At 43.2% G+C, this 26,622-nt stretch overlaps 1 protein-coding gene across 1 annotated transcript in view; it reads right to left on the bottom strand.

Moving 5' to 3' along the window:
• LOC107390453 (probable phospholipid-transporting ATPase IIA) overlaps positions 1 to 26,622 on the bottom strand; it is a 57,586-nt gene that overhangs the window by 6,581 nt on the left and 24,383 nt on the right. Inside the window, exons 15-26 of the mRNA XM_015967167.3 lie at positions 24,203 to 24,364; positions 22,736 to 22,828; positions 22,571 to 22,654; positions 21,753 to 21,923; positions 19,320 to 19,418; positions 11,384 to 11,473; positions 10,967 to 11,111; positions 10,578 to 10,642; positions 2,784 to 2,939; positions 1,772 to 1,836; positions 1,484 to 1,592; positions 1,288 to 1,345 (exon numbers count right to left, since the gene is read on the bottom strand). Of these exons, the coding sequence (XP_015822653.1) occupies positions 1,288 to 1,345; positions 1,484 to 1,592; positions 1,772 to 1,836; positions 2,784 to 2,939; positions 10,578 to 10,642; positions 10,967 to 11,111; positions 11,384 to 11,473; positions 19,320 to 19,418; positions 21,753 to 21,923; positions 22,571 to 22,654; positions 22,736 to 22,828; positions 24,203 to 24,364 (1,297 nt within the window). The remainder of the gene's footprint in view (positions 1 to 1,287; positions 1,346 to 1,483; positions 1,593 to 1,771; positions 1,837 to 2,783; positions 2,940 to 10,577; positions 10,643 to 10,966; positions 11,112 to 11,383; positions 11,474 to 19,319; positions 19,419 to 21,752; positions 21,924 to 22,570; positions 22,655 to 22,735; positions 22,829 to 24,202; positions 24,365 to 26,622) is intronic.

The raw sequence follows: 26,622 nt of genomic DNA, 5'->3' as shown, positions 1-26,622 counted from the left end.
GGTTTGAACTCGAGTCTACATCAGGTCATCACCACCAACCAAGAGTGGCTGATGCACACCGACAGACTTTTAGAACCAGCCTTTGTTGCTTCATGAGGGAATCAGACCTGATTTTATCTGAGAGGGCAGGATGTCGTCAAGTCATTCTCACCTGTGAGGATTCCTGTTTATGAGGACGTTTAGCAGCTGGCAGGACAACATTTCTATCCTTTAGAACAAGATGTAATGTAACCAACACCATCATTATTTTTATGTGAGATTGGGGGTGTTGCCAGGGTTAGGGTTGCCAGATGAAAATCAGAATTTTTGATAGATTTGAATCTCATTATGGGACTTAATGGGCCTTATTTCTGTCAGAGTTGAAGATCTCCTGCTTGTCGTTTTACTTGAAATTCTGCTGTAAAGAGCTTTTGGGGGTTAATCCTTACAGTTCATTGCAGTTTGGGACCAAAGCTCATTTCCACAGACAGATGAAAGCTTGTTTGGGTCGTTACAATCCCATTCAGGGATTAAATCTGTCTGTTGTTGATAAACACTTCAAAGTGAGCTGAGCTTAGTCGGCACTGATGGTAAAGAGCCATAAAGCAGCAGAGAGACTGAAGCCCCCTTCAGACAGGCCATGAAAAACGGAAATGTTCCGGACTCTGTCCGTAAGACCTTTGTGTCTGAATACAAACATCCGGATAACGTGTTCCGTAATTAAACCGGACGACGCCCCTAGTAACAGGTCCGGACTTGTTACGGACAGGGTGGCTGCTTCAGACTGGTGAGGTCGAGTTCCGGACAAGGGGGGGGGGGGCGGGGGACGCTGTGCGCACCTAGATAGCTCTCTCCTGTAGCATGCGGTGAACCACGGCAGCTCGCCTCCTACGGTACCGTCTAGACGCGCGACGGACCGCTTCACACTGCTTCAGTGATTCCTTTAACCACTGAGCTTCATCATCCAGGTCTCTTATGCGTCTTCGTGTGCGCAGAATTATGCTTAATAACATAAGTCTGATCCCCCCCCCGGACGTCTGGAACTCCCCTGCTGTGTGAAGGCAGCCGAAAGAACAAGTTCCGGTACAAAAGTGGTGTGTCTGAAAACACAGTTCTGGTTAAAAACCGGACTGAATTGTCCGCACATATTCCAGAATGTCAGTCTGAAAAGGGTTCAACAGGAGGAGGAGGAACGCATTCTGACACAACACCGCTAACGCTCAGCCATTTCTGTTGTGCTCTGCGACCTGGTTTATCATCACAGTTGTTATCTGACAGCATCGTTGGTTTGTTAGACGTCTGCCTTACCTTGATAAATGCTGATTAGGACCCATATTAGAAATGTTTTGAATGACAGGGGTCGGCCCTATGGGAGCAAAAGAGGAAACACATCAAAGTCTTCGTATGAACTGGTGTTTATGTGGGAGCACTGTGTGTGTGTGTGTGTGTGTGTGTGTGTGTGTGTGTGTGTGTGTGTGTGTGTGTGAGACTGCTCATCAGGTACCTTCAGTAGATCTTTATACAGCTCTGGGTACAACATGGCAACTTCAGACTTTACATCTTTGTCCAACACCAGAGAGAAGACGGGGAACATGGTGTAGATAGTCGAGTAGCTGTGAGAGCCGGAAATGAGAAATCAGAGAAAAATGAAATGACACACGCACCAGAGTCAGCACAATTTCAGACTTTCCCCTCCTCGTATTGCCGCGGCGCTTTAGCAGAGGAAATGCCAGCAAAACAAGGCAGCCACATATTCTGTTGAAAAGTCATCACCCCCCAGTTTGTATCTCACCCAATAATCAGAAATCCCTGGTAGAGCGGGACCGAAGCAAAGTGGAAGACAGAGGAGAAGACTGCCTGCAGAAACAACAGAAAACACATCAACTGTTATTGGTTTCTAATCGGAATTACAGAAAACCTGCAACTCGTTTATTAAAAGGAAGGAAATGTCACACTTGTTCCAAGTTTATTCTGTAACGACAACAAGAGAACACCAATAAGCCCTGAAGCCCGACTCCACCATGGCGCTGCTGCTGCAGACGGTCGACTCTCTAATCTGAACACTAATAGGTGACATGTTTGGTCAGTGTCTGAACAAACCAGGCTCTCGGGCCCAGAGCTGCAGCTGTGGTTCATCTGAGGCAAACAGAGCTTCACCATGCAGTGAGTCACGGGCCATGCTTCCAGACTGGGGGGGCTGAGGTTGGACTAGGACATGGGAACAGAAAGGGAATACTGTGGTGGTGTTGGCTTCAGAGGGCACTGCAGCCTGCCTCTTCTGAGTCATCGTACACTCCACCTTTCCATGAGCAACCCCAAGGCGTCTCCTGGCCTCGCACCAACTGGTCCCTGTTGAGTTTTAGCGGATATGAGGAACCTTTACGACCCTGCTACAATCACATTCAGTCTGCAGCATCTACAGACCTCATCATTCAGGGATCTGACGAAATGGCTTTGGATTAAATGTTGGGAGAAAGGAAAGTGCTACTCGATTCCTCTTTATTAAACAATAGATCATCTCAAGTCAATAAGGAACACCTACAGTCCTTCTGTAGTAACCAAGAGCTGAGGACATTAAGGGGTCACAGGACCCACACACACTTCGCTGTCCAGGCTTTGGGGCGTAATTATAACATGTACACAGAAATGCATCTCATATTTGCCAAAATATCATTTTAATGCCAAAAAAACTAAGAGTTAGCAGAAAAATATTCACAGATTTTAAACGTCCAGTAATGCCAGAAAGCAAATGTAAAAAAAGGAATCTGAGTTATATTTTCAGCAAGAATCACTGGCAGCTTTACCTGCATGGTGCTAATGCACAGACTCCTGTGAATGACAAACTGGCTGAGGGCGGCAGACCGTTTGTAGCTGTTCCGGCCGTGGACCATGAGAAGACGACCCAGATGTTTGAACTGAGTGACGGAGAAGTCGGCAGCCAGAGAGGCTTGTTTTCCTTCCTGTCAAACGACAAGGACACAGGACAGTGAGGACAAGCCCTCGCAGCTCGCAGTGGACATCTAAGTAGATATATCAGCAAGTACAAGTTATACCGGTGAAAACAAAATCAATGAAACGAAAAGTCAACAAAGGTTTACAAAGTCAGAAACAGCACATTGTTTAGAATCGACTGAAAACTCCTAAAAAGGACTTGCAGCTGTAACTGCAGGGAAAGGTAGCTCTACAAAGTAGTGACACAAGGGGCCAAGGACAAAAGCACGACACGCTTTTCAGGGTTTTATTTGTTGTTTTTTGTTTGTTTCGTTTTGTTGTTTTAATGTTAAAACCTACTGTACTATTTTGTGTTTGTTTACCACAAAAATGTCAATAAAAACATTGAAGTTTGTGGCTGTGAGGTGCAATAAAGGTGTGGTTCCCTCGTTTAATCCGTTCATTTGCAGTGGTCTCTGGTAGGAAGGAATGCACGGACAAGTCTGCTGTAGCACAGACTGGCACAGCATGGCAGGACTTGGAGTCTTATTTCCTGATATTTGGACGTCTCGCCTCGGATTAAATAAAAGCAACGCGAACCACTTCACCACCATATTGGATGGGTCCCTCACTCTCCAAAACCTAATCAGAGTCAACGCCAGAGGTGTGACCAAGTCACAAGTAAGTCACAAGTCTTTCCAGTCAAGTTCAAGTCAAAGACAACCAAGTCCAAGTCGAGTCCAAAGTCAGTGATGTGGAAGTCCAAGTCCTTAACTCTGAATTTAAGTCATAATCAAATCATCTGTCCAATTTCTATTTAATGATAATAAATAAATTCCAGAATAAAAGCTTCTTAAAGCTTCATTTATTTGCTGAAACAAGCAGAAAGTGCAACTGAAACTGTTAGCCGTACAAGATCAAACCCAGAACAGAGAATGATTTATCATTTTCGTCCATGTCGGGCCACTTTTGTGCTAAAATATCAAATATTCAAGTCATCATCAAGACAACAGATGCAAGTCGATTCAAGTCGCAAGTCATTGGCGTTCAAGTCCAAGTCAAGTCATAAGTCTTTGTAGATTTCATCAAGTCAAGTCAGAAGTCATTAAAATAATGACTCAAGTCCGAGTCATGTGACTTGAGTCCACACCTCTGGTCAACGCTGAGTAAGCAACTATGCCTGTTTTTGTGCGGTCTACAGTTCCAACAACCGGCATACCACTGAAAACAGATTATGTGGGATTACTATTGACTTTTCTAGTCCAATGAATGCACTGGGGGGTGACTGGCGACCCACCCAAGATGGCAGCCCGCAGTTACAGCAGCACCAACAGAAACCCCCAGCCCATGTTGCCTTTACGTTTCTATGCTCTATGCTACTCATGTTTATTTTCTGTTGTGGAAAAGTGATGAAGACGACGTCCAGACAAACAGGAGTTTGTAAAACACCAACATACACAAACACTAGCCATCGTTAAACAAATTAAATTTGTGTTGCCTCAGCAACTAAAAATAACCATGTCTTCTTCTTAGTTTTCCTTTGGGTACGTAATGAGTCCTGTGACTCCAAAACTGCGAGTTTTTTAGAGAAGCCTGCCCACTTTAGTATTTTTAAGCACCTGCTAGTAGGGATGGGTACCGAATTCGGTACTTTTTAAGGTACAGACCGAATTCCATAGTACCGACCGAGCACCAATTCACGTCATTTCAAACGGTGCCTCGTTTCGTTACCCGTCCTTCATAACGAGAACTTGCCTAGACAGCTGCGCATGCGCAAGAGCGTTACGTCGTCGGTCGCTGCGAGCGAGTTGTAAACAGAGCAGCATGGCAGAAAGAACGCACGCTAAAGCTTGGGTCCACTTCACTAAATGTGATGGCTAACTGGGTGATGATGAAACCAGCGACAACGATCTAAGTGAGACATCCTCATCTTAATCTGCTCCGGTAGGTAAATACAATGTTTAAGATAATAACGTTAGCTTGATATGTTAGCTTCCATTGCCACCGTTATCAGCTAATGGTGCGTTCGCTTTCTCCTCGGAAATTCTAACTTCCCGGTAGGAAAAATCAAATGAAAAAAGACGGCAAAAGGAATGAAGATACGCAGTAAATTTAGTTCACAGTAAAGATGTTTGCTTCAGTTTAATTATCAGCTTATAAAACTACAAGGACGATGTTAAAATACAAACAGTTGAATGTTATTTATCGTGATATTTATCAAATATTGTTATATATTGAGAAAAAATATATATATATATAATTGTAAAAGAGAATTAAAAATTAAACACTCAAAAGTATCGAAAATTGGTACCGTTAAGTACCGGTATCGATTCCTAGGTACCGGGAATTAGTACTGAATCGATTCAAATGTCAAAGGTACCCATCCCTACCTGCTAGTTATCTGAAAAACTGGAAGGATAACCAAAGTAACTTTTTGCCCTTAGATGTTTTTCTTCCATTTTAAAGAACATTAAAGATGCACTTTAACACAATGAATTCAATCATTTTTGGGTATTTCTCAGCATTCTGGCTGTCGTGCCTTACACAGATGACTGACTTCTGCTGCTCCTGATGCCTTTATATTCTGAGCCTAGAAACTCACCACCAGTGTTGGGAACGTTACTTTAAAAAAGTAATTAGTTATAGTTACTGATTACTTTGTCAAAAAAGTAACTCAGTTACTAACTGAGTTACAAGATCATAAAAGTAACTAATTACCAACAAAAGTAACTGCTTAGTTACTTTTTTCATTAAAGAATGCAAGAATTACTGCAATAGTAAAATATAAATGACTAATGACTGAACATAATAAAATGTATGTCTAAATGTTTTATATAAACCTGAATAATTTAAACAAATAAGCACTTAACAGGAGGAACTACTAACAGGAGCATTACACTAATCTATTAAAAGGTCACTGTGTGATATTTAACAAGACCCCAATCAGCTAAAATTTAAAATTGCAAATAGAAACACCTGTAAAGGTTCCCGAGCCTTTAAATGGTCTCTCAGTCAAGTTAAATTACAGAAATAAATGTAATTGTGCACAGTATTCTAATTTTTCCAGCTTCACATAATTGTGTGTTTTAGCAGCATTTCTGTTGCTGGTAATCTAGTAATGGTTAAATAAATAAATAAAAGCCTTTAAAATGACACTAGAAGAGGCACAAGCCTGATGGAGGACTTACATTTACTAACTTGGGTCAGACCCAACCACAGAACAGCTGAAGCTGGGTGGTAAACACACACAGGTAGTTCCGATAACACCTGAGCTCCATGACGTGATGCATCAGTGTTACAGCGGGACTAAAGACATGATCAGGAACAGGTTACAGCTGGATGATCTAGGAAGGTAGAAGATCAGGACGTCTAGCGGTGAACAGGTGAGCGGACCTTCGGTACGTCCCGCTGTCATGCTAAGGGCACGGCTGCAGATCCACAGATTCGCTGCTGCACGCATTTTCTTATCAGTAACAGGAACGACGTTTTGATAAAAGAAGACGTAATTAATTAGTTTGCTCGTTACAGAAAGAAATATTTTTTATTAACGCGGTTATTTTAAACGGAGTTATTCCCGTTGGGTCTACAGAATGCAGCGACTGAGACGGTGAGGGTCTCCGCCCACCCGGTCAATCATCATCGTGTTTGTAGGCGCGTTACCGACACCTCTCTCTCCCTGGCTGCAGCTGAAGTGTGGCGGTCAGAAATCCTCACGCAGCTGCTCAACGTTCGACAAGCACATAGTAACGCACAACGTTCCGTCCCCAGTAACGGTAACGGCGTTGCAACGGCGGGAAAAGTAATTAATTAGATTATTTCGTTACCTATAAAAGAACGCCGTTATACTTAAACGGCGTTACTCCCAACACTGCTCACCACACGCTTAGACGGTGCGAGATAGTCACACGGTAGACATGTTTGTTTATTATTTACCATTGCGTGCCTTTAGTGTGATGGAGTCTACTCTCTGCAGGTTGTGAAGTATGAGCTACAGGCTTGTATGATCAGCACTAGAAGGTACTGACTGGAAAATGCTGACCTTATACTTTTCATCCGATAATTATCAGTGGCCAATCGATGGAAACACCACTGTTCGTGTAGCTGAAGAGGTCATTTATTAAAAAACAACAAATGAGACAGTGCGATGTATTAGACATGTCCCAGTTTTCAACCAGGTTCCCAGAAACAGTCGAGATTCTCCAGGACATCATTTGTCTGCGTTTCCTTACAACTGGACTTTAAATTTTATAATTTTGTTAATCATAGCTTGTGGCAGGAAGAACTGTTTCTATGCCATCACAATGCAAATCTGTGGAAAAGTTATGATAGTATGCAAGGTAGGGCTGCAGCTATCGAATATTCTTGTAATCGAGTACTCTATCAAATCTTTTTTTCGATTAATCGAGTACTCCAATAAATGACCCTTTTTTGTTTGTAAACCATTATATCAAATAGCATGTTATAATTATGAAAGACCTCTTAAAATGAGCAAGCAATTGCCAGTTATTCTTCAAGTTTTATTCAAAATTAGTTTGCAAAACTTCAGCACTTCAACTTTACTTCACAGTAAACAAATGCCTGTGCAAAAAATAAGTAAACAACCTGAGCCGATTTTCCCCTCATGTGAGAATCTGCTAGCCTGCAAGCCAGACAAAAACTAGGAGGATAACTGTTGAAGTAGCGCTGCGAGCGGCTGCGGCCCAAACCGAACCAGAACCGCTCACGGCGCAAACAGCTCGCCGGCTGTTTCCCTATTAACACACGTCCGTTTTAATTTCTACACTTTTTTTCTCACACAATAACAAGGATTGTCGAGAAAGCATGTTTGCTGTGGTTTTGTCAAATTATACTGATCACAAAACGTTTATTTACTTTCTTTCGTTTTCCTCCGCCACTCTCATAAATACCCGTGTCCTCCTGCAGCGATCCCGAGGGACAACAAATATCAATAACAACACAATAAAAAGTCTGACATATTGTGTAAAAACCGCTATTTTTAGCACATTTTCAGTCCGACGTGTTGCTACCAGACGTACGGTGTGAGCTGAAACTTCAGTGCTACGAACGAAAAAGTCGCACAGTGTCTGCAGAATATATAGAAAAACAGGCTAAAATGCATTATCTTGTAGAGGCTCCGAGTCCGCTTGCAGAAGAGACATTTACAGGTGCTGCAGCATGGAGGATGTGGTGTTGTGGTAGGCTACATCCATTTTACAGTATTTACACTGGACTACGTTTTCCACCTTACGACGTGAAAAATGGTCCCACAACTTTGACATTTTCTGTCTTTTTCGCACTCCACCGGGGTCCACGTTGTCCGCTGTAAGGTTATGAAGTTCATGGTTTTCAACTCCATACAGCTGGCCCCTGGGCACAATAACACCGTGTAGAAAAACCAAGGTCGAGTTGTTCCTCAGACTGTTTACATTCCAGGAGAAGAGTCCGAAGGAGAAGAAGAAGCTTTACTTAATCAAAGTACTTTATTTGTGATTAAAATTATTAAGCAAAACAGATGTTGATCAACAATAATCAAGTGAATGATCTGTGAAATAAATATGTCATGAATTATGTTTAATGAAACCAGGACTACGGTGCAGACATACTGATCCTCATCTCCATAGAAACGCATGACACATTGTTCCAACCAATCAGAGCTTTCGGCTGCCGCAGGAGAATCTGGTGTTGACTTCAAGTGTCCAATCTACTTTACTGAAACTTATCAACAATTCAGAGATATAAAACAAGGCAACGCCATTTTAAGGCAGTTCCATTGTGACTTCAGTTCTATTCACCATCATCCTAAAGACAAGCGCAGCCTGGCCGGATGCGTTTTCTTTAAACTAAGAACTGTGAAACGGGAGATTTTCGTCGTTTAACAACCAGACGACGTCCTTTCAAAATAAGAGCAACTGCTGACGCTGCTGAATCGTACCGGGCCGACCCTCCAGACGGGTTTTGAAACGTTGTGACCGCTGCACCGACAGCTCCATCGTACATCCGAGGTTTCCAGACCTGGCAATTCCTGATCTACTTGGGAGACCCCACTGGGTACGTACACGGCAAAATAGCGGCTCATGTCATCACTTTATAAGCCTCGTGATATCTAGTCATAACAAAGACGACCAGATTCGATTACGTCATCCTAGAGAATCTGAACCAGACACACACACTCACACACACGCACCAACACAACATCCGAATCCATTCTCATCCATCACAGAGTAGTCCTGGTAGATTGTTTAGAATTTATAATTCAGAAATTAAAGATTCTCAAACGATCCCATCTCTCTCTCTTTTATTGTCTCGAAGTCAATACAGAGTGTTTAATTAAACTCCCTGATGATAAAAACAGCCTATTCTTCTGTTTATAAAAGTGAACTACTAACAGTGTATTAAAATACAACTTTGGTTAGTTACATCACTTTGATTCCGTTACACCGCCATGGCTTAAGAGAAAGTTAAGTTGCGTTCGCTACTCGCGTGTGCATTCAGTCCAGTGTGTATGTGCGTCACTTATTTTGGTCCGGGTGAAACATGACCCCGGGCGATTGCAAAGCCATGAATTAATTAAACATGAATTAAACGAATCCTCGAGGCAGAGAATTTGACTCGAGGATTTTTTGTACTCGAATTATTCGAGGTACTCGAGGAATCGCTTCAGCCCTAATGCACGGGTAATCACCGTAGTATTTACATCCATGTATCATTTCGCCTGGGACTGCACAATACATTGAACATTGTCACTAAGTAGTAAAATCGCCTTTTCTGTTTATTGTTTTTCAATATTTCCTCTGCACCAAGTTATCCAGATTCTCATGTTTCTTCTGGTTTAAGCTTATTGTAAGGTCATATTTGCTAAGAGGGTTTGTTTACCCCGCAGCAGCTGCAGTGGGGCGAGTTGTTTTTCATTTTACCTGACCTGTGTACTTCTACTCCAGCATCAGTGGCATTTAGAAAGCTGCAGCACCTTCAATTATCACAGCTTGTTTCTTAAATCAGAATTCATAGCAAGGAACAGATCAGCTGACTGTCTTAAAACAACACGACTGTGGACAGGAGCCACTGATCTGTAGTCAGTCAGCAGGAAACTAGATTCTACAGCAACTTTTATTGTTCAGACAGCAGCACTTATGTAATGACACAGTCTGTCGTTAGTTATTAAAGCAGATGTATGCTAAGTGAAGTCGCTGCGGCTGTGCAAGCGATTGCTCAGACTTGTACGATGCTGAAAAGTAAAATACGCGTTGCCTCAATCTAATCAACTATTAATCAGAACATTATTTCAGACCATGCCTTTGTGCTTTTTTTTATCTAAAACTAAATGTGAACATCAATAAAACTCCAGAAAGTAACCAATTTGAGTTCAATAACAGCCCAAAACAGGGAAGCATCTAGACTTTTTATGAAAAGTATTAATGAAAAATAACGAGGACAGGGTGATGACAGATTTATTTCACTTGAGCACAAAAGCTTCCTGTCATCCTTGTTTCCTCTACTCAGACAATAGGTCCTCATAAAAGTGTGTGTGCGTGTGTGTGTGTGTGTGTGTGTGTGTGTATTTTCTGCTACAACACAGAATGTGGGAGATATCTTAACAGGAAATACAAAGGAGAAAATCTGTTAGTGTGTCACGTCAATGTGAGGCGATGAGATGGACAGAGCCTTACTTTTCCCTCCACTCCCACGCCACAGTCGGCTTCCTGGATCATGCTGACATCGTTTCCTCCGTCTCCTAAGAGAAAACAAAAGCCACAGAGGCGTCGCTATTCACACAAGTAACTCACTAACACAAACGTGTGAATGAGACGCTCCCTTCATTGGGTCTCAGATCAATAAAATTAAGACCAAACAGAAATACCACTTAAGAACTTGTGCAAAACAAGAAATTGGGAATGAAACCATACAGAAAATCGTTGAGGCCCTCTGAATCTGGGAGTTGTGTGAGGTGACTACTGGCGAGATAGTTATGGCAGTTTGTGGCTGAAACATTTATGTGTGCAGGCTGATGAAGATAAGGAAAAGACAACACTAAATGGAGAGCTCGTGTGTTGCTCACCGACGGCGCAGGTGAGCTTGCCTGTACGCTCCTGCAGCAGCCGGACTATCTGAGCCTTCTGAGTGGGGGTGCACCGGCAGCAAACCACAGCAGGACACTGACAAGCGAGCTCCATGAACTCGTACTCATAATATTTGAGGCAAACCTGCGAGAAAAGCCAGAGGAGAGGACAGGTGAGCAGCTCAGGCCCCCACACTTAACTGATTTTAGCCGTGGGTCACGAGTGCCTTCACCCAACTCGCAGTTCAACTCCAGCTGTGGTCTAGAAAGGGACTCGAACCACAGACACCGCATCCAGAGATGCTTACAGTGGATGTGATACTACCATGCATCACACGGACGACGTGTCACAGTTTCATAAAGATAGATAAGTGTGTGGGACGAGGGTTAGACACACACACACACACACACACTTACCTCAAGCGAGTCCCCAGATATCACTAGAGCGCAGTCATGTTTTCTCCTGAAGGCGTTGAGCTCCAGGTGGGCTTCCCCTCGTGTTGTCACCTATCACAGAGCCAACCGCAGTATAGATGAACACACACATATGCACACACACAACCACATGCACATGCGTGTGTGTGAAACCTATCAGGTATGACGATCGAGTGCTTGCCTGCAGCTTGTTTGGGTCCAGCTGCAGTGTAGAAAACTACACACCTTAAACTAGACTGGCTGCTCAGAGTAAAGGTACACGTGTCTTCACGTTTGCGTTTTAAATAATTCATTTGAACTCTTCTTTTTCCAGGGTGGAACAGTGAAGCTAGAAACTGTTTGGAGAATCCAAACAACTCAAAAGGCAAGCTATAGATCCATGTGGCATTCAAGTTCTGGATATTCCCAGTACATCCTGAACTTTACATGTGTGCTCCAACCTTCTTCGTTTTCCTCTCATCCAACATGGACGTTTGCAGTAGCTTGGGACAAGCTAGTTTAACTAAGGGTGGGTGTGTGTGTGTGTGTGTGTGTGTGTGTGTGTGTGTGTGTGTGTAAGCCTGTCGTGTGCTTTTCTCAGAACAAACCATCTCTATGGCCATAACAACATTACTCATTTACATAGGAAAGTAGGGATGCACCGATGGATCGGCATTTGATCGTAATCGGCCGATAGCGCCCCTATCGGTTTTGATCGGAATTTTCAAAATGGATCAAAGCAGACCGATCAGCCGTAGGGTTGTCACGGTAACCGGTGTAGCGGTAAACCCCAGTAAAAAAAAAAGTTGACAATAATAATAACCGTCTTGTTTTTTAAAAAACTATATTATCTTGGTGGGATTACCGTGGCTGCGGTGTAGGCGCGGTGACCCTTACCAGCCACCGTATCATCGGCTGAAGTTGCCGGCGGCACATGCGCACTTTGTTGTTTACAACCAAAACTTTCTTGAAGCTAAAGCTGAAATAATGGCCAAAGGAGGAGACGACAGCGCTCAGGAGGACATTTATTATCCTTCAAAGAAGACAAAGTGGGAAGTACGGGCATCTTTTGGATATTGGAAGAATGCCGAGGGACAGTTGATAGAACCACTTATTAAAATGTTGTAGAAAATTTCTGGCCAATCCACGTGATCGGCAGCAAAAAACCTGATCGGTGCATCCCTATAGGAAAGCAGACTTTTTGGTGTGGTGCGTTATGGGATGTCTTGTATAATTGTGCAACGATGCAGGTAGTTTACATCACAGCCAATCCTCCATGTATTTTAAAATGCTTCCCAAATTTGAGACACCAATAGAAATCCTGCAAGAGACGGCTTTAATTTGTCTTTCTAACAATCTGTAATGTGTAACAATAGCTAGAAATAGCCAGGTCCTTCCTAATTAAACTTTACTAGAAGATCATAAAAAGACATAAGTGTTCCCTTTATAGAAATCATTTATTGACATTAAGCCTTTTTCCTGCCATTGTGGTGAATAAACTGTTTTATTTTGGGGGTTATGCCTCAGGTATGCATCATTTTGCAAATATTGTGAAGTTACATGTAAATCAAGCAGAATGTGGGACTTCTTTTCATACAATTTCCTAAATAAATACTTTTAATTCCATTAAAAAAACAGCTATCATTTAAATGTAATGCCGGTCTCAGGGACGCTCTGCTCTGCTAGCCTGGCCTCCTCTGTTCTACACAGAACTATAACTTCCCATAAGGAAGCATGGGGTAAAAAGTCTTGACATGCTGTGGTTGTCTTGTGGCTGACTTTAATCTTTTGAGTCTTAAATAATTTATTTGCTTTAAAAATGCAGTGCACTACCAACACAGTGTTCCCGGAGTTCCTTAACCCTCCCGCTGTCTTCATGGATGCAAACCCACGAGGAAAGTTGACCATTGGGCAGGGTTGGTTGGTGGTTTATCCCTTGGGTCCACGTGGCAGGGGTGAGGAGTGAGCACCACCTCACCCCTGCCATGTGGACCTCGAGGGATAAACCACCAACAACCCCGGCCAATGGTCAACTTTCCTCGTGGGGTCACCCGTAAAGACAGCGGGAGGGTTAAGGCTCTGAATGTTGTAGGGCTGTGTTGGTTGACGTGGCTCTACAGTATTGCATGGACATCGGGGGCAGTTCCACTGGATTGGCAGACCGGGGTGGTGGTCCTCCTATTTAAAAGGGGGACCGCAGAGTGTGTCACAACTACAGCAGGATCACACTCCTGAGCCTCCCTGGTAAGGACTATTCGGGGGTTTTGGAGAGGAGGGTCCGTCGGATTGTCCAATTCAGGAGGAGAAATGTGGTTTTCGTCCTGGCCATGGAACACTGGATCAGCTCTGTACCCTTGGAGGGGTTCTGGAGGGTGTGTGGGAGTTTGACCAACCAGTCTACATGCGTTTTGTGGATTTGGAGAAGGTGTTCGACCGCATCCCTCGGGGGGCCCTGTGGGGGGTACTCCGGGAGTATGGGGTACCAGGCCCTCTGATACGGGCTGTTAGGTCCTTGTATGACCGGTGTCAGAGCTTGGTCCGCATTGCCGGCAGTAAGTCGGGCTCATTCCCAGTGAGAGTTGGACTCCGCCAAGGCTGCCCTTTGTCACCGATTCTGTTCATAACCTTTAAGGACAGGATTTCTAGGTGCAGCCAAGGTGTGGAGGGCATCCGTTTTGGTGGCCTGAGGATCAGGTCTCTGCTTTTTGCAGATGAAGTGGTCCTGTTGGCTATATCAGACAATGATCTCCAGCTTTTGCTGGAGCGGTTCGCAGCCGAGTGTGAAGCAGCTGGGATGAGAATCAGCTCCTCTAAATCTGAGACCATGGTCTTGAGTCAGAAAAGGGTAGAATGCCTTCTCCGGGTCAGGGATGAGGTCCTGCCTCAAGTGGAGGATCTTGGAGTCTTGTTCACAAATGAGGCAAAGATGGAGCGTGAGATCAATACGTGGATTGGTGTTGCGTCTGCAGTGATGCAGGCATTGTACCAATCTGTCGTGGTGGAGGGAGAGCTTGATTTACTGGTCGGATCTACGTTCCTTCCTTCATAGTCATGAGCTTTGAAGAACAAAGATCAAGATCAAGATCAAGATCAAGAAGAACAAGATCTTGGATACCAGTGGCAGAAATTAGATTTCTCCACAGGGTGGCCCAGGTCTCCCTTGGAGATAGGGTGAGAAGCTCGGCCATCTTGGAGGGGCTCGGAGTAGACCCGCTGCTCCTACACATCGAGAGGAGCCAGTCGAGGTGGCTCAGGCATCTGGTCAGGATACCTCCTGGACGCCTCCCTGGTGAGGTTTTCCGGGCAAGTTCAACTGGGAGGAGACCTAAAGGTAGACCCAGGACACGGTGGAGGGACTATGTCTCTCACCTGGTCAGGGAGCGCCTTGGGATTCTCCCAGACGAGCTGGCCCAAGTGGCTGGGGAGAGGGAAGTCTGGACCTCTCAGCTTGGGCTACTGCCCTATGACCCAACTCCGGACGGACGGACGGACGGATGGACGGACGGACGGATGGATGGACGGACGGATGGATGCATTAAAAATTTCCAAATCAATTGAATACGTACCATGTTCTGTTCATACCTGATTAAAGTCAATTTTTGTTAAATGATCAAACAGCAAAATCCCGCTGATAATGTTTTGACTCATTTCATTTTGTAAACATGTTTTCTGGTTGTTGTTTTTTTTATCCAGGTGGTTCCAGACACCCTCTGACTATGAAGAAGAGGATCAATGAATGCCCTGCTGCTGTCATGTTTAAACACAAGCTGCCAGTTTAGCTGTTCCACCAATAATCTACTTCTAAACGGTTTACCTTCCAATTTCATAAGAAAAAAAATATTTTTGCCAATCCATGTTTTTCTTAACAGAATCAATATATCTGCACCGAATTAAATGTTCACTATTTCAACCCTGTACAAGTACAGCAGTTAGCTTTGGATGGCGCTGAGTGTTTTGCTAAAGCTAGCTGCTTAGCTGAAACAAAAATGGAGAACCGTAGTGCTCATTGATTGGTTGATTCTGTTCCCCGCCCTCGCCCCTCCTCCCCCCACTCCACTCTCGACTCTGATTGGTTCAGCTAGGTTATCTTACAAACAACCAGCAAAAACCGTTTCAAAATTCACCCGCGTGAGAGCTGAGCATGAGCAGACACAGATCTCTAGACTTGTGTTCACAGACATGTAGTTACACTAGGGCCTGCACGACTTTATTTTATTTTTCATACATGTGACTTTTTCCTATAAGTACATACTTTGTTTACATGTTTACATGTGTTGATGTGCAGCTTTTCACGTTCTACTCCACACGCACAACTCAAAATGTTCAAGCTCACAATGATCTCACTGAAAAAGGAAATGCTGGGAGGAAGAAAACATTTGGCTGCATAAATTCCTAAAACAGATTTAAATATGAACTTAAAAATTCTCCAAATATGCCGCACTGGCAAGGCAAGGCATTAATCCGTCACCAAGAGCCGTGGCCTAGTATGAATATCCTTCGACCGCTGACTACTCATACGTCAGTCCAGGTCAGGCCGCTGGCGACCATGAGGAAACTAATCCAGATGTGCGCTGCAGGCCCAGTCAGCACTCTCCCATCCAGAGGGACAGAGGGTTTTAAGCTGTGCCAACCATTGTTATTCTCTTCCAGCGACCACAGTCGTACGCAAGTTGTAACCTTCCCATGTGGTTGGTGCTCCTTCTGCCCTGGCACGGCTCCAGAAGGGGAATATCAAAGCAGCCCCAGAACCCAAAACCTGCTGAACAAATTAGGAAGTGACTTCTTAGCATGTTCCCTGTGGGAGTGGTCCAGTTGGTTTCTCCTTTCTGTTCGAGCGAAGGGATGTTTGTTCTCCCGACAGTGGCTTGGATGCTTTTACTGGTGGAGGTGAATTTTTCAGCTGTGTAGGGCGGTGTGACCACCATCTAAAGGCTCTCCGGCAGAGTGGGTGCCCACGAGCCGACAGTGTTAGCACAGGGCTAAGACAGTACATGCAGGGAAACTGAAAGCCCAAATTTTATCTTACAAACGATAATTATTGAAATGTTACGGATCACAAAAGGAGGAACTTTAAAGTGAGGAATTGTTGCACCCAGATCGTTTATGAGGAGCAGATAACAGAGAATGGAGAAATAGTGCACCATATAGTGAATAAGTGAACAGAGATGGCTGCGTGAGGCCAGCGTTCTGTCAAAAAGCCTTCATCTCTGCTGCTTTAGTTGTGTGAATCAAGCCACTAATGCTCCAACACACACATCAGTCAGTCCCAGATTATTGTAATGCAGTGGTTCCCAACCTTTTTCCCAAGGGACCCCGTTTTTTACCAGTAAAATTTTTGACGACCCCCTCCCATTCTCTCTTCCAGTACAAACAGTATTAAGAAATGATAAAATTGTTCAAGCACATTTTAATATGCTTTGATTCAATAGATAACAGTAGTAGGCTCCAGTACAGAACAAAGTCATTAACAAAACCAAACAGAGCATAATGTGCTTGACAGTTTGTATTACGTTTCTGAACACATTGTTTTTTGTAAACACTGATAAATCAATCATTCCTTTCAATAAACGTTTGACACATAAAAAATACACTGAGCAAAATGTACTTAAATGTGTATATTACTGTTTATACTAGATTATTTACTGTAAAGGCTGTGATTAATCAACCAGTCCTATCTTTAATGAACTTTTGACACTTGAAAATAAAACAGTGAGCTGAGCAAAATGTTCTTAAAAGTGTGTTACTCTTTCTGTACTAATTATTTCCTGTCTTAATATCAGTAAACTTTTCACTCATGAAAAAAAATGTGAGCAAAATGTAGGCTATAAACAAGTAATAAATGAAGTTTTAACCCCTTAAAGTGGAGAGGTCCTGGCGACCCACTGAGAGGCTTTGGCGCCCCCTTGTGGGGGTCGGGACCCCCAGGTTAGGAACCACTGTTGTAATGGTTGGTCTCCATGGAACCTTTAGTTTTCTCTTAATTTATACTTCTCCATCTGCGTCGATACGGAGACACGCAACGCCATTATCTGTCCTTTTGAGGGCTCTCCGACAGGTTCGCATGGACGGGTGGGGTCGAGCTCTTTTTTCTAAGTATCCGTCCGACAAAACGGAGAACGCAAGCTTGTGATTGGTCAGGACGTCGCCATTGCACCCTCAAAAACAAACAGAGCCGAGGATATCTAGCGGCAGACACGGAGCAGCTTGAAGAATATGTCGCGGAAAAACTCTTAAAATATGAAAGTTTTATTCCCCCGCGACTGGAGGAGTGAAAAGATACTCAGCAAGCGTTTTATTTGTGGACGGCAATGACTGGAAACGTGGCTTTAGAGGTGGCGAGCGCATGAAGAGGTGGAGGAGAATGAAGGACAAATTTGTCCGTGTTAAAAAGTTTCTTAAATACAAAAAAAACACAATATGAACACAGTAGTAAATTCATTATCTTGGACCGATACATGACAGGACACCACAGAACAGCGCTACGCCCTGCCTGAGCTTGGCCTGGACGTACCGCGCCTGCACATTACCCCTGTCCTGGCACATCTTCACTGGCTCCCTGTCATTTTCAGAGTGCAGTTTAAGTTACTGACTTTTGTTTTTAAAGCACTCAATGACCTGGCACCTCCCTACCTCTCTGCCCTTCTCACTCCATATGTACCCACCCGCTCGTTGAGGTCGGCTGACCTTTTGCTGCTGTACACGCCGCGGATGAGACTCAAATCGCGGGGGGACTGAGCATTTGTCCACGCTGCCCCAAAGCTGTGGAACTCATTGCCCATTGGAGTTCGGCAGGCTCCATCTCTGGCGGGTTTTAAATCTCGTTTAAAGACCCACTTTTACACTTTAGCTTTTAGACAGTGACTCGTTTTAGTGTTTTATTGTGTCATTGTTTTAATGTGTTCTTATTATTCATGTTTTCTCTGCTTTTAATTGAGATTTTTATCCTTTGTTTTAGCTCCTTGTAATGGTTGTGTTTTGTTTTAGCCTGTGCAGCACTTTGGGCAGCTCCCATGCTGCATTTTAAACGTGCTATATAAATAAACTATGCTATGCTATGCTATGCCCTCTGTTGTCCCGGGGGGGGAAATTGCTTTGCAACACTCCCCAGGAGACCAAGTATGAAGGCAAAATGTCTCCGTCCGTGCGTGCGTCTCTTCCTCGTGGAGCTGACGGAGAAGCATGAATTAGGCTTAAGAGAGCGTTTGAAGTGTTTATCAGTTTGGACATTTAGCAAATGCAACTGTTTTATTCTGTCAGTCAAAGAGAGAGTTTCAGCATCAAACCTTCTTCTTTTGATCGAACGAGAGGTCGCTCTGCTCTGATGCCGCCTCAGATTTTTTCATTTGCACTGCTGAGAAATTCAGTAGCATTTGTCACCAAAATGGTTAAATGTTAATGCTGCTGAGAATAAGATGTAATTCTTTTAATGTCATTTAAGGCCTTAATTCAGACTAAATCAATGTAATGCTTTTAATGATCCACTGAAACCCGTGTTAAGGGCTGGGCGATATGGCCTAAAATCAGTATCAAGATATATTGAGGATTTCACCTCGATAACGATAAATGGACAACAACTACAGGTACGCACAGAAATACAAGTTGTCCACTAGATGGGGCTGTGACTCAGGTGTATTACGCCAAGTCACGTTTTCACGCAACTCAAGGCGGTACGGCTCCTAAAAGAGACGTGAATGTCGCCAACCTGCACACGTATTTTCATTTTTTTTATTATGGAATTAACTGGCATGAGGAAAACAACATCAGTAAGAGCCAGAAACTTCTAGAATGATAAAACTTGGATTTATTGCCCAGCCGTAGCTGTGTTATGGCCATGCTTTGTGACTTTCTGACAGCTTATTTAAAAACTTCTGAGATTCATGAGCAAATGTGCTAAAGACAAACAAACGGTTACTTCACGTGAAACGCAACAGCCACTTACTGGTCTGAAGATATGGAGGTCCTGGCTACGGGTGATTAGATGGGCATTCTTAGCAGTGCAGGTTGCAGTTTCAAGCTTGTCTCCAGTCAGCATCCACACCTGTTTAAAACAAAACAAAAAGATGAAGCTGAAAGCATCAACACATCTCAGTTTTATAAGTCCCCGAAGAGCAAATCTTATGTTTAAGAAGCACAAAAGACGTCATCTAGGAATGTACAGATGAACAGGCACAAGTATCTGCTGCATGGTGGCGCAGTGGTTAGCACGGTTGCCTCGCAGCACGAAGGTTGCAGGTTCGAAACTCGGCTGCGGCCTTTCTGCGTGGAGTTGCGTGTTCTCCTCATGCATGCGTGGGTTTCCTCCGGGTACTCCGGTTTCCCCCACAGACCACAACATGCCCTATAGGTTATAAATCATAAGTCGCTTTGGATAAAAGCGTCTGCCAAATAAATAAACATAAACATAAACATCTGTGACCTAATCTTATCAAACATGATCATAAATAACAGACACCGCTTGCAGCCTAATGAGGTTTCCAATCCAAGAAGTAAATGAAACGGTTAAAACGGACGAAGGGTTTATATAAAAATCACAATAAGAGTCTTTTGCAGCACAAAAAAGCAAAGTCACACCATCACCTGTTTAGGAATAACAACCAAGTGTTTGACGGTGCCTGAGCTCCAGCCAGGTGCATAAATATACTAACCGTTTTTGTTTTCTACACTTTGAAGTTCAGTGAGAGAGTGAATCTGTGTTTTATTCACTTGTCTGGTGTCATGTTGACCTTTTGACTTCAATACAAACAGCAGAAGATCTAAAGAAAACGTGTAGACTTTCTCGCCTGGGCCACATGTGGAGAAATGACTGATTTTGGTGGTGAACAGTAAAAATCAAAAATCTGACTATACTTTTCCCCAAAATGAAACCCTAACATCACAGAAAGCATGCTCATTCGTTGCAGATGGTGCAGGATCAAAAACTGTGGTTTGAATGGAAGTCAATGGGGCGTTTTTGCCCTCTAAGGTCACAAGAGGGTAGTGTTTGTTTTCAAGTGTTCCCTCAGTCTGTTTTCAAAATTCCACATTGAATTTTAAAATTTGTCAAGAGAGAGGTTTTGCAACAAAATTGAGTACCATATGCACAAATGCTGCTAAAATGGAGTCCAAACAAACACGGACAAACTGCCCAAATGGACAAAAACATCCCTAGTGACGCCTGAGGGTTCAGCAGCTCTCCACACAACTATTATGCACTTTGTACATTAGTCGAGTCCAGCGTTGTCTCTTATTTGTCATGCTGCAGTTGATACAGGGTATCTGCAGGTTTAAGGGAGCCAAATTTAAGACTTTTTAAGACCTTTTTAAGGCCACTTTGACCAAATTTAAGCTATTTTTTAAATTAAATTTAAGCTATAATTTCCAGCTATTGCCTGGAACCGGTGCTAACCACGTCGTGAACGTGGGATTAGCCATCCAGTTACCATTAAACTTGCACTTCCCCATGGCGCAAGCTCCCACTAGCTTAACCAGCTAATGTGCTCATCTAAAAACAGCCCCCTTTCACAACCAACTGAATGTGTACGGTTCCGCTTACGCCGACATCGTACACAAAAAATGCTGAACGCTAACTAGAAATTCACGAAAATTTTTATAGAAATAAAATAATCTTGCTTATTGGGTCTTTGGTAATTTAAGACCTTTGGAAACTGGATTTAAGGATTATTTGTCATTTTTAAGGATTTTCAAGGCCTTAAATTTGGAAAAGCAAATTTAAGACTTTTTAAGGACCCGCGGATACCCTGTGATACTTGAATAATTGTTTAGAATAACTGATGGATTAATTTATGACGTGATGATCTGATGGAAAACTTCTATAATAAATAAAGCTTCATCGTATCGGTGGAACCAGAGCAGATCTGTCTCTTTGCTCGTGTGTCTGCTAGAGGACAAATGAACAAATCACACATTCAAACACATCCTGTATTACCAATAAAACCACCTCCGCATTATAATTACTACTCTAAAAAAATACCAAACATCAGAAGTTAGAAATTTTCTTCAATTAGCACAAATGACCCAGAAAATCACCGGTAACAACAGAACATCAGAGATTTAGGAGGACGAACACAGAACTTCAAATATCAATGCCAGATGAGTCAACTCTGTTTTTTCTGATTTCATTGAAAGCTTTTATTCATCTTACTTGGCATTGCAGATGTTTGCATAAGACCTCCACCATTATCATTTACAGTTATACTGTCAGGTTTGACTCCACCTACATGTAATAAAGTCTGAAAAATGTTCTTGTGGAGAATTTATTTCACAAATTTGTGAAGCAAAACTTCAGATATTTAGTCCTGTTCCCTTTTTGTTTATTACTACAGTGAGCCAACGTGGCACACACACACACACACACACACACACACACACACACCTTGATTCCTGCATTGCGAAGGATCTCCAGAGTGGGTCTGACATCCATCTGGAGCTGGTCCTCCACCCCTGTGAGACACAACAACTCCATCTCCATCTCTAGACTCTCGATCACTGTGGCCACCTTCAGAGAGCGGTCGTGGACACTGAGCTTGGCCTGGACGTACCGCGCCTGCACAGCGGCACAGAGACCACAGTTGTGAGACGTGAAATCAGAAGCCCTGCAGCTTCAAGGGACAGAAACAGCCAGGAAATCGTCACGTTTTAATCTGCGGAGCACACCTATAGACTTACAGACTTATAGTTTGAGTGTGTACCATCTTAAATGTGCTACAGTCTCCTAATAACACAACAAAGCTGTTTTCACCGAGTTGTGTGAGCTGCTGCGTTACAAAGCCATGCACACAAAGCAGACATAATTGATCGGTTGACGCCCATCTCCAGTGCTCCAGCTCCAGGCCAAACAGCAAGTGAGATAAAGCAAAAACAATCTGTGTGTGACTCATACAGGAACACAAACCCAGTGTGTGACTCAGATGGTGACTCACTACTGCCCACCAGCTCTGCTCACTCAATCACACACTTCACTAATGCGCCCGAGGCTAAAAACTGCAGGAGGAGATGGACCCCTGCCCTGCTCAAACAATAAGTGGAGCCTTGTGTTGGGTGGGGTGGGGTGACTGGAGGGGGGGAGGGGTCAGAGGTTAGTCTGATTACCAAAGATCACACTTTGACATTTGGAGAGTTTTTTTACTTGTCTACAAAAAAAATCCTACTGTAATTCTGCTGTTTGTCAGTCAGCAAACATCAAATGTTTACCTCAAAATCCTGATACTGTTCTTCTGTCAGAGACTTCTTAGTGACCACCAGGACCCTCAGGCCTTCCCTTGCCATGTTTCCACACTATGAAGCACACGAGAGCCTTCAGATGCAGTAAAGTCTGAGAGGGGATCCTTACAAACATGGCTTTCTGCTCGGCGCTACCTCCTCCTCCAGCCAGTCGTTGTACTGGACGATGCCCGCCATCACCACATCAGCACCCTTCATGTAGAAAGTGATTTCTCCCGTCGATTCATCCTAAAAAAAACAAAATGTGGGATTTTTGTCCAATCAGGTATTTTATGGTTCAAAGTAGGACTGAATGATTTTAGGAAAAGATTGAACGACAATTTTTCTAGCAGAAATTGCGATTTCGGTTCAATTCACGGTTTTCTACAAACAAAGGTCCAACACTAGCCTGCCAAGCCATCCTGTAGATGAAGTGAAAAGATGTTCTAGATTCTAATCTAGAACAACAAATCATTCACATTACTATTTACTATTTAATCATACAATAAAAACAGTTAAAGCTATTAATATTTTCTCCCATTATTAGCCTTTTTTATGTGTTTGTGAAGCAGCTTGTGATTTTTATCTAGAGAGGAGCTTTATAAAAACAGGTTCTACTGCAAAAATGCACGGAGGAAATCTGCAGGTAGAAACCACTTTTTACTGTATTAAATAAAAAATGCTGTTTTCCCTGCATTACGGCGGCAGGACGAGGCCGTCTGATAGTTAATCCTCACCGTGAGAGAGACGCACGCATTCCGACACCGTAGCTCGTCTGAACTAACGCGCGCCGCCAGAAACATTCAAACCATTTTTAAAAGAGAAGTTGAGCTTTTAAGTCAACTAAAGTGTGCGACTCTGCACTCGCGCTGATGAAACATGAACCGAGCTTTAGAAGTCAGCCTGAACCTGCTCCGATGTGGGAGGAGTCTCTGTCTCCCCTACCCAACTACGTTCTCTCTCTCTCTGTCCCGGGCTCACCTACGGTACCATTATTATCGGCTCTAGCAGCTGTGTGTGGAAACATAAGACGGAAAATAACCTGAACATGCAGCTCTGTCGGCTGTGGAGTTGGGCTCAGCTCTGGACGGTACATCCCACCCCCCTCCCCCGCGCTGGCTTTTGCCGCCGCCATAACACAGGGGGAAAACTCCGGATGCAAAAAATAAGTTACACAACTGATCCTGGATCAGTCAAAACAGCTAAAACCGCAGCTTTGACGGTCACACGATCGTGCTGCTTGAAATCGCGATGCCGGTCCAAAAACGATAGATCGTTCAGCCCTAGTTCAAAGGTCATGCACACAACAATGCATTTAGATTTGTCAGATTTCAGATCTTTGTGATTTCACCTTTTCTGTTTGCTTTTGTACCAGGAATTAAAATCTGCACTCGTTTATATTTTAAAAATGAAATGTGGTCACGCACTAAACACAACGGCTATCATTTCCTGTGTGTGTGTTTTTAACAGACGTCCAAAGTAATTACGGCTTCCTGGGGATTCTCATTTCAAAAACATAAAATTGATTCATTTGAACAAAAACATATCAAAGCAAAAATGATCTAAACAAACTGCAATCCAAAACAAACATCAACAATAATGAAAACAACGCTTTTCACTCACTCTCACAATGATCCCCATCCTCTTGCTTTCATAGGTGAAGGGAAAGATCTGCAGAATGGTGAAGTTCAGTATTTGTCCAGTAGGTGTCCGCAGCTGCATGGAGGACTGATCTCGTCCCACCAGAGTCAGGCCAACGCTCTCAGTCCACTGCACCAGCGACACCTACCAGCAGACAGAGAAGAGGCTTTACAAGATCACTGGAATGAACACGGAGCGGCCGCCACACGCACCCAACCAACTTTATCATCACCGCGGGGCACGCAGGAGGGAGAAATGATCGCTAAGGATCGTTTTTAAAAGTTAAATAAAATAATCCTCATGGTAAAAGCATTTGAGGTTTAATTTCTTCAGTTTTAAGTCCACTTTGGAGAGAGTGTGTGTCGTCAGGGAACGCAGTGACAATACAGCTTTAATCAATAACTCAAGAATTTTCAGCACTTAAAGTTATCGATCGATAAACCAGGAGGATGTCCACTTCTGAAATAAAAACATCGTTTTTGCTCTATTCCTTCTGAAGGACATGACAACATCCATTAATAGAATAAACTTGTGAGGGGAGATAAAAATGGGACGTGACGTTTCCTAATAACCTCCAGACAGGAAGCCAGGCCGCACCGCCCATTCATCACCAGTCTACTGACAGCAACCAAACAGCCACAAATGTGAGGAGACTGGTTTCCACTAATAACTACGAATCTCACATTTGACCTCGTTTACAAACATCTAGTGTGATGAAGCCTGCATGGCCAGGAGTCCTTTCACGTCAGCAAAGCGCTGACTAGCACAGAGCCAGTGCCCCAGGATGGGGCGTATGAAGACTGAGCTTAGTCACCGTCTAGAAATACTCACTGTGGGAGGCCGGGATCTGACGTCCAACACATCATCATCATCATCTCTGCATAGCAGAAGCATCGCTGAGCGTCTAACAGGACTGGGTAAGGCTTCAACTCCAGGCCTGACTCAACCGTCACATGGCTGGCAGGTTTTTTTTAGTCAAAAGAAACTTTAAATGATCCAAAAATCTGATGTTTTCCGTGAAAATTAATTCTACTTTAGTTTATTTCGTGTTCAGGACTATTCTATAAATAACATGAGGTAACCTATTGAATAACAAGCTAGTATCAGCTTTATTAAAGAAGTAAATACATTTAATGCAACAGAAGTTGCAGCGATGGTTCTGATGAGTCAGGAACTCTGACTCAGTGGTTCCCAACCTTTTTCCCAAGGGACCCCGTTTTTTAACCGTTCTCTCTTCCAGTACAAACAGTATTAAGAAATGATAAAATTGTTCAAGCACATTTTAATATGCTTTGATTCAATAGATAACAGTAATAGTCGGCTCCAGTACAGAACAAAGTCATTAACAAAACCAAACAGAGCATAATGTGCTTGACAGTTTGTATTACGTTTCTGAACACATTGTTTCTTGTAAACACTGATAAATCAATCATTCCTTTCAATAAACGTTTGACACATAAAAAATACACTGAGCAAAATGTACTTAAATGTGTATATTACTGTTTATACTAGATTATTTACTGTAAAGGCTGTGATTAATCAACCAGTCCTATCTTTAATGAACTTTTGACACTTGAAAATAAAACAGTGAGCTGAGCAAAATGTTCTTAAAAGTGTGTTACTCTTTCTGTACTAATTATTTCCTGTCTTAATATCAGTAAACTTTTCACTCATGAAAAAAATTGTGAGCAAAATGTAGGCTATAAACAAGTAATAAATGAAGTTTTAACCCCGTAAAGTGGAGAGGTCCTGGCGACCCACTGAGAGGCTTTGGCGCCCCCTTGTGGGGGTCGGGACCCCCAGGTTAGGAACCACTGCTCTAGCTGACTCCTACAAGCTGCAGCAAACCCAAATCAACAGCTTTTATTCTGTGTGACGTAAAACATCCGTGTCCAGACAACAATACAAACCACCAGCACAAAACCAGACCCTCGACCAGAAAACACGACGCTGGGCTTCGTGACACGTGTCATTAAACACGAGACTAGCAGCGCTCCGGAGCTCATTAAGCATGTCTGCATTTATGGATCCGATGGAATAACACACATCTCCTCATGTTGTTCAGAGACCTCATACTGAGCTACAACAGACCCGTTTCTGACTCTACCAGCTGGCTCTGGAGATATAAAGACCAGAACTATTTATTTCACATCTTTCTCTGGCTAGGGGTGTCCCCTACCACAAACTCAGTCCTGATCACATTCTTCCACAATGCTTTAAAAGAAGAAAAATGGAGAACGCATCCAAGTTGTCCTTTTAGAAAATTATTTATGCATTTCTTTCATTCAGTATCTGCATAATTTCCTTAAAAGTGTCCAAGAATTTAAAATTACATGTACTTTGTTGTTGTGTACAGGCAGCTAGGGGTGCCTAACAAGTCTGTGCAGTCTCTGACCAGCTTT

This window comes from Nothobranchius furzeri, chromosome 15 (assembly GCF_043380555.1).
Source record: "Nothobranchius furzeri strain GRZ-AD chromosome 15, NfurGRZ-RIMD1, whole genome shotgun sequence".
NCBI lineage: Eukaryota > Metazoa > Chordata > Actinopteri > Cyprinodontiformes > Nothobranchiidae > Nothobranchius > Nothobranchius furzeri.
This window is presented reverse-complemented; position numbering and strand designations above follow the sequence as displayed.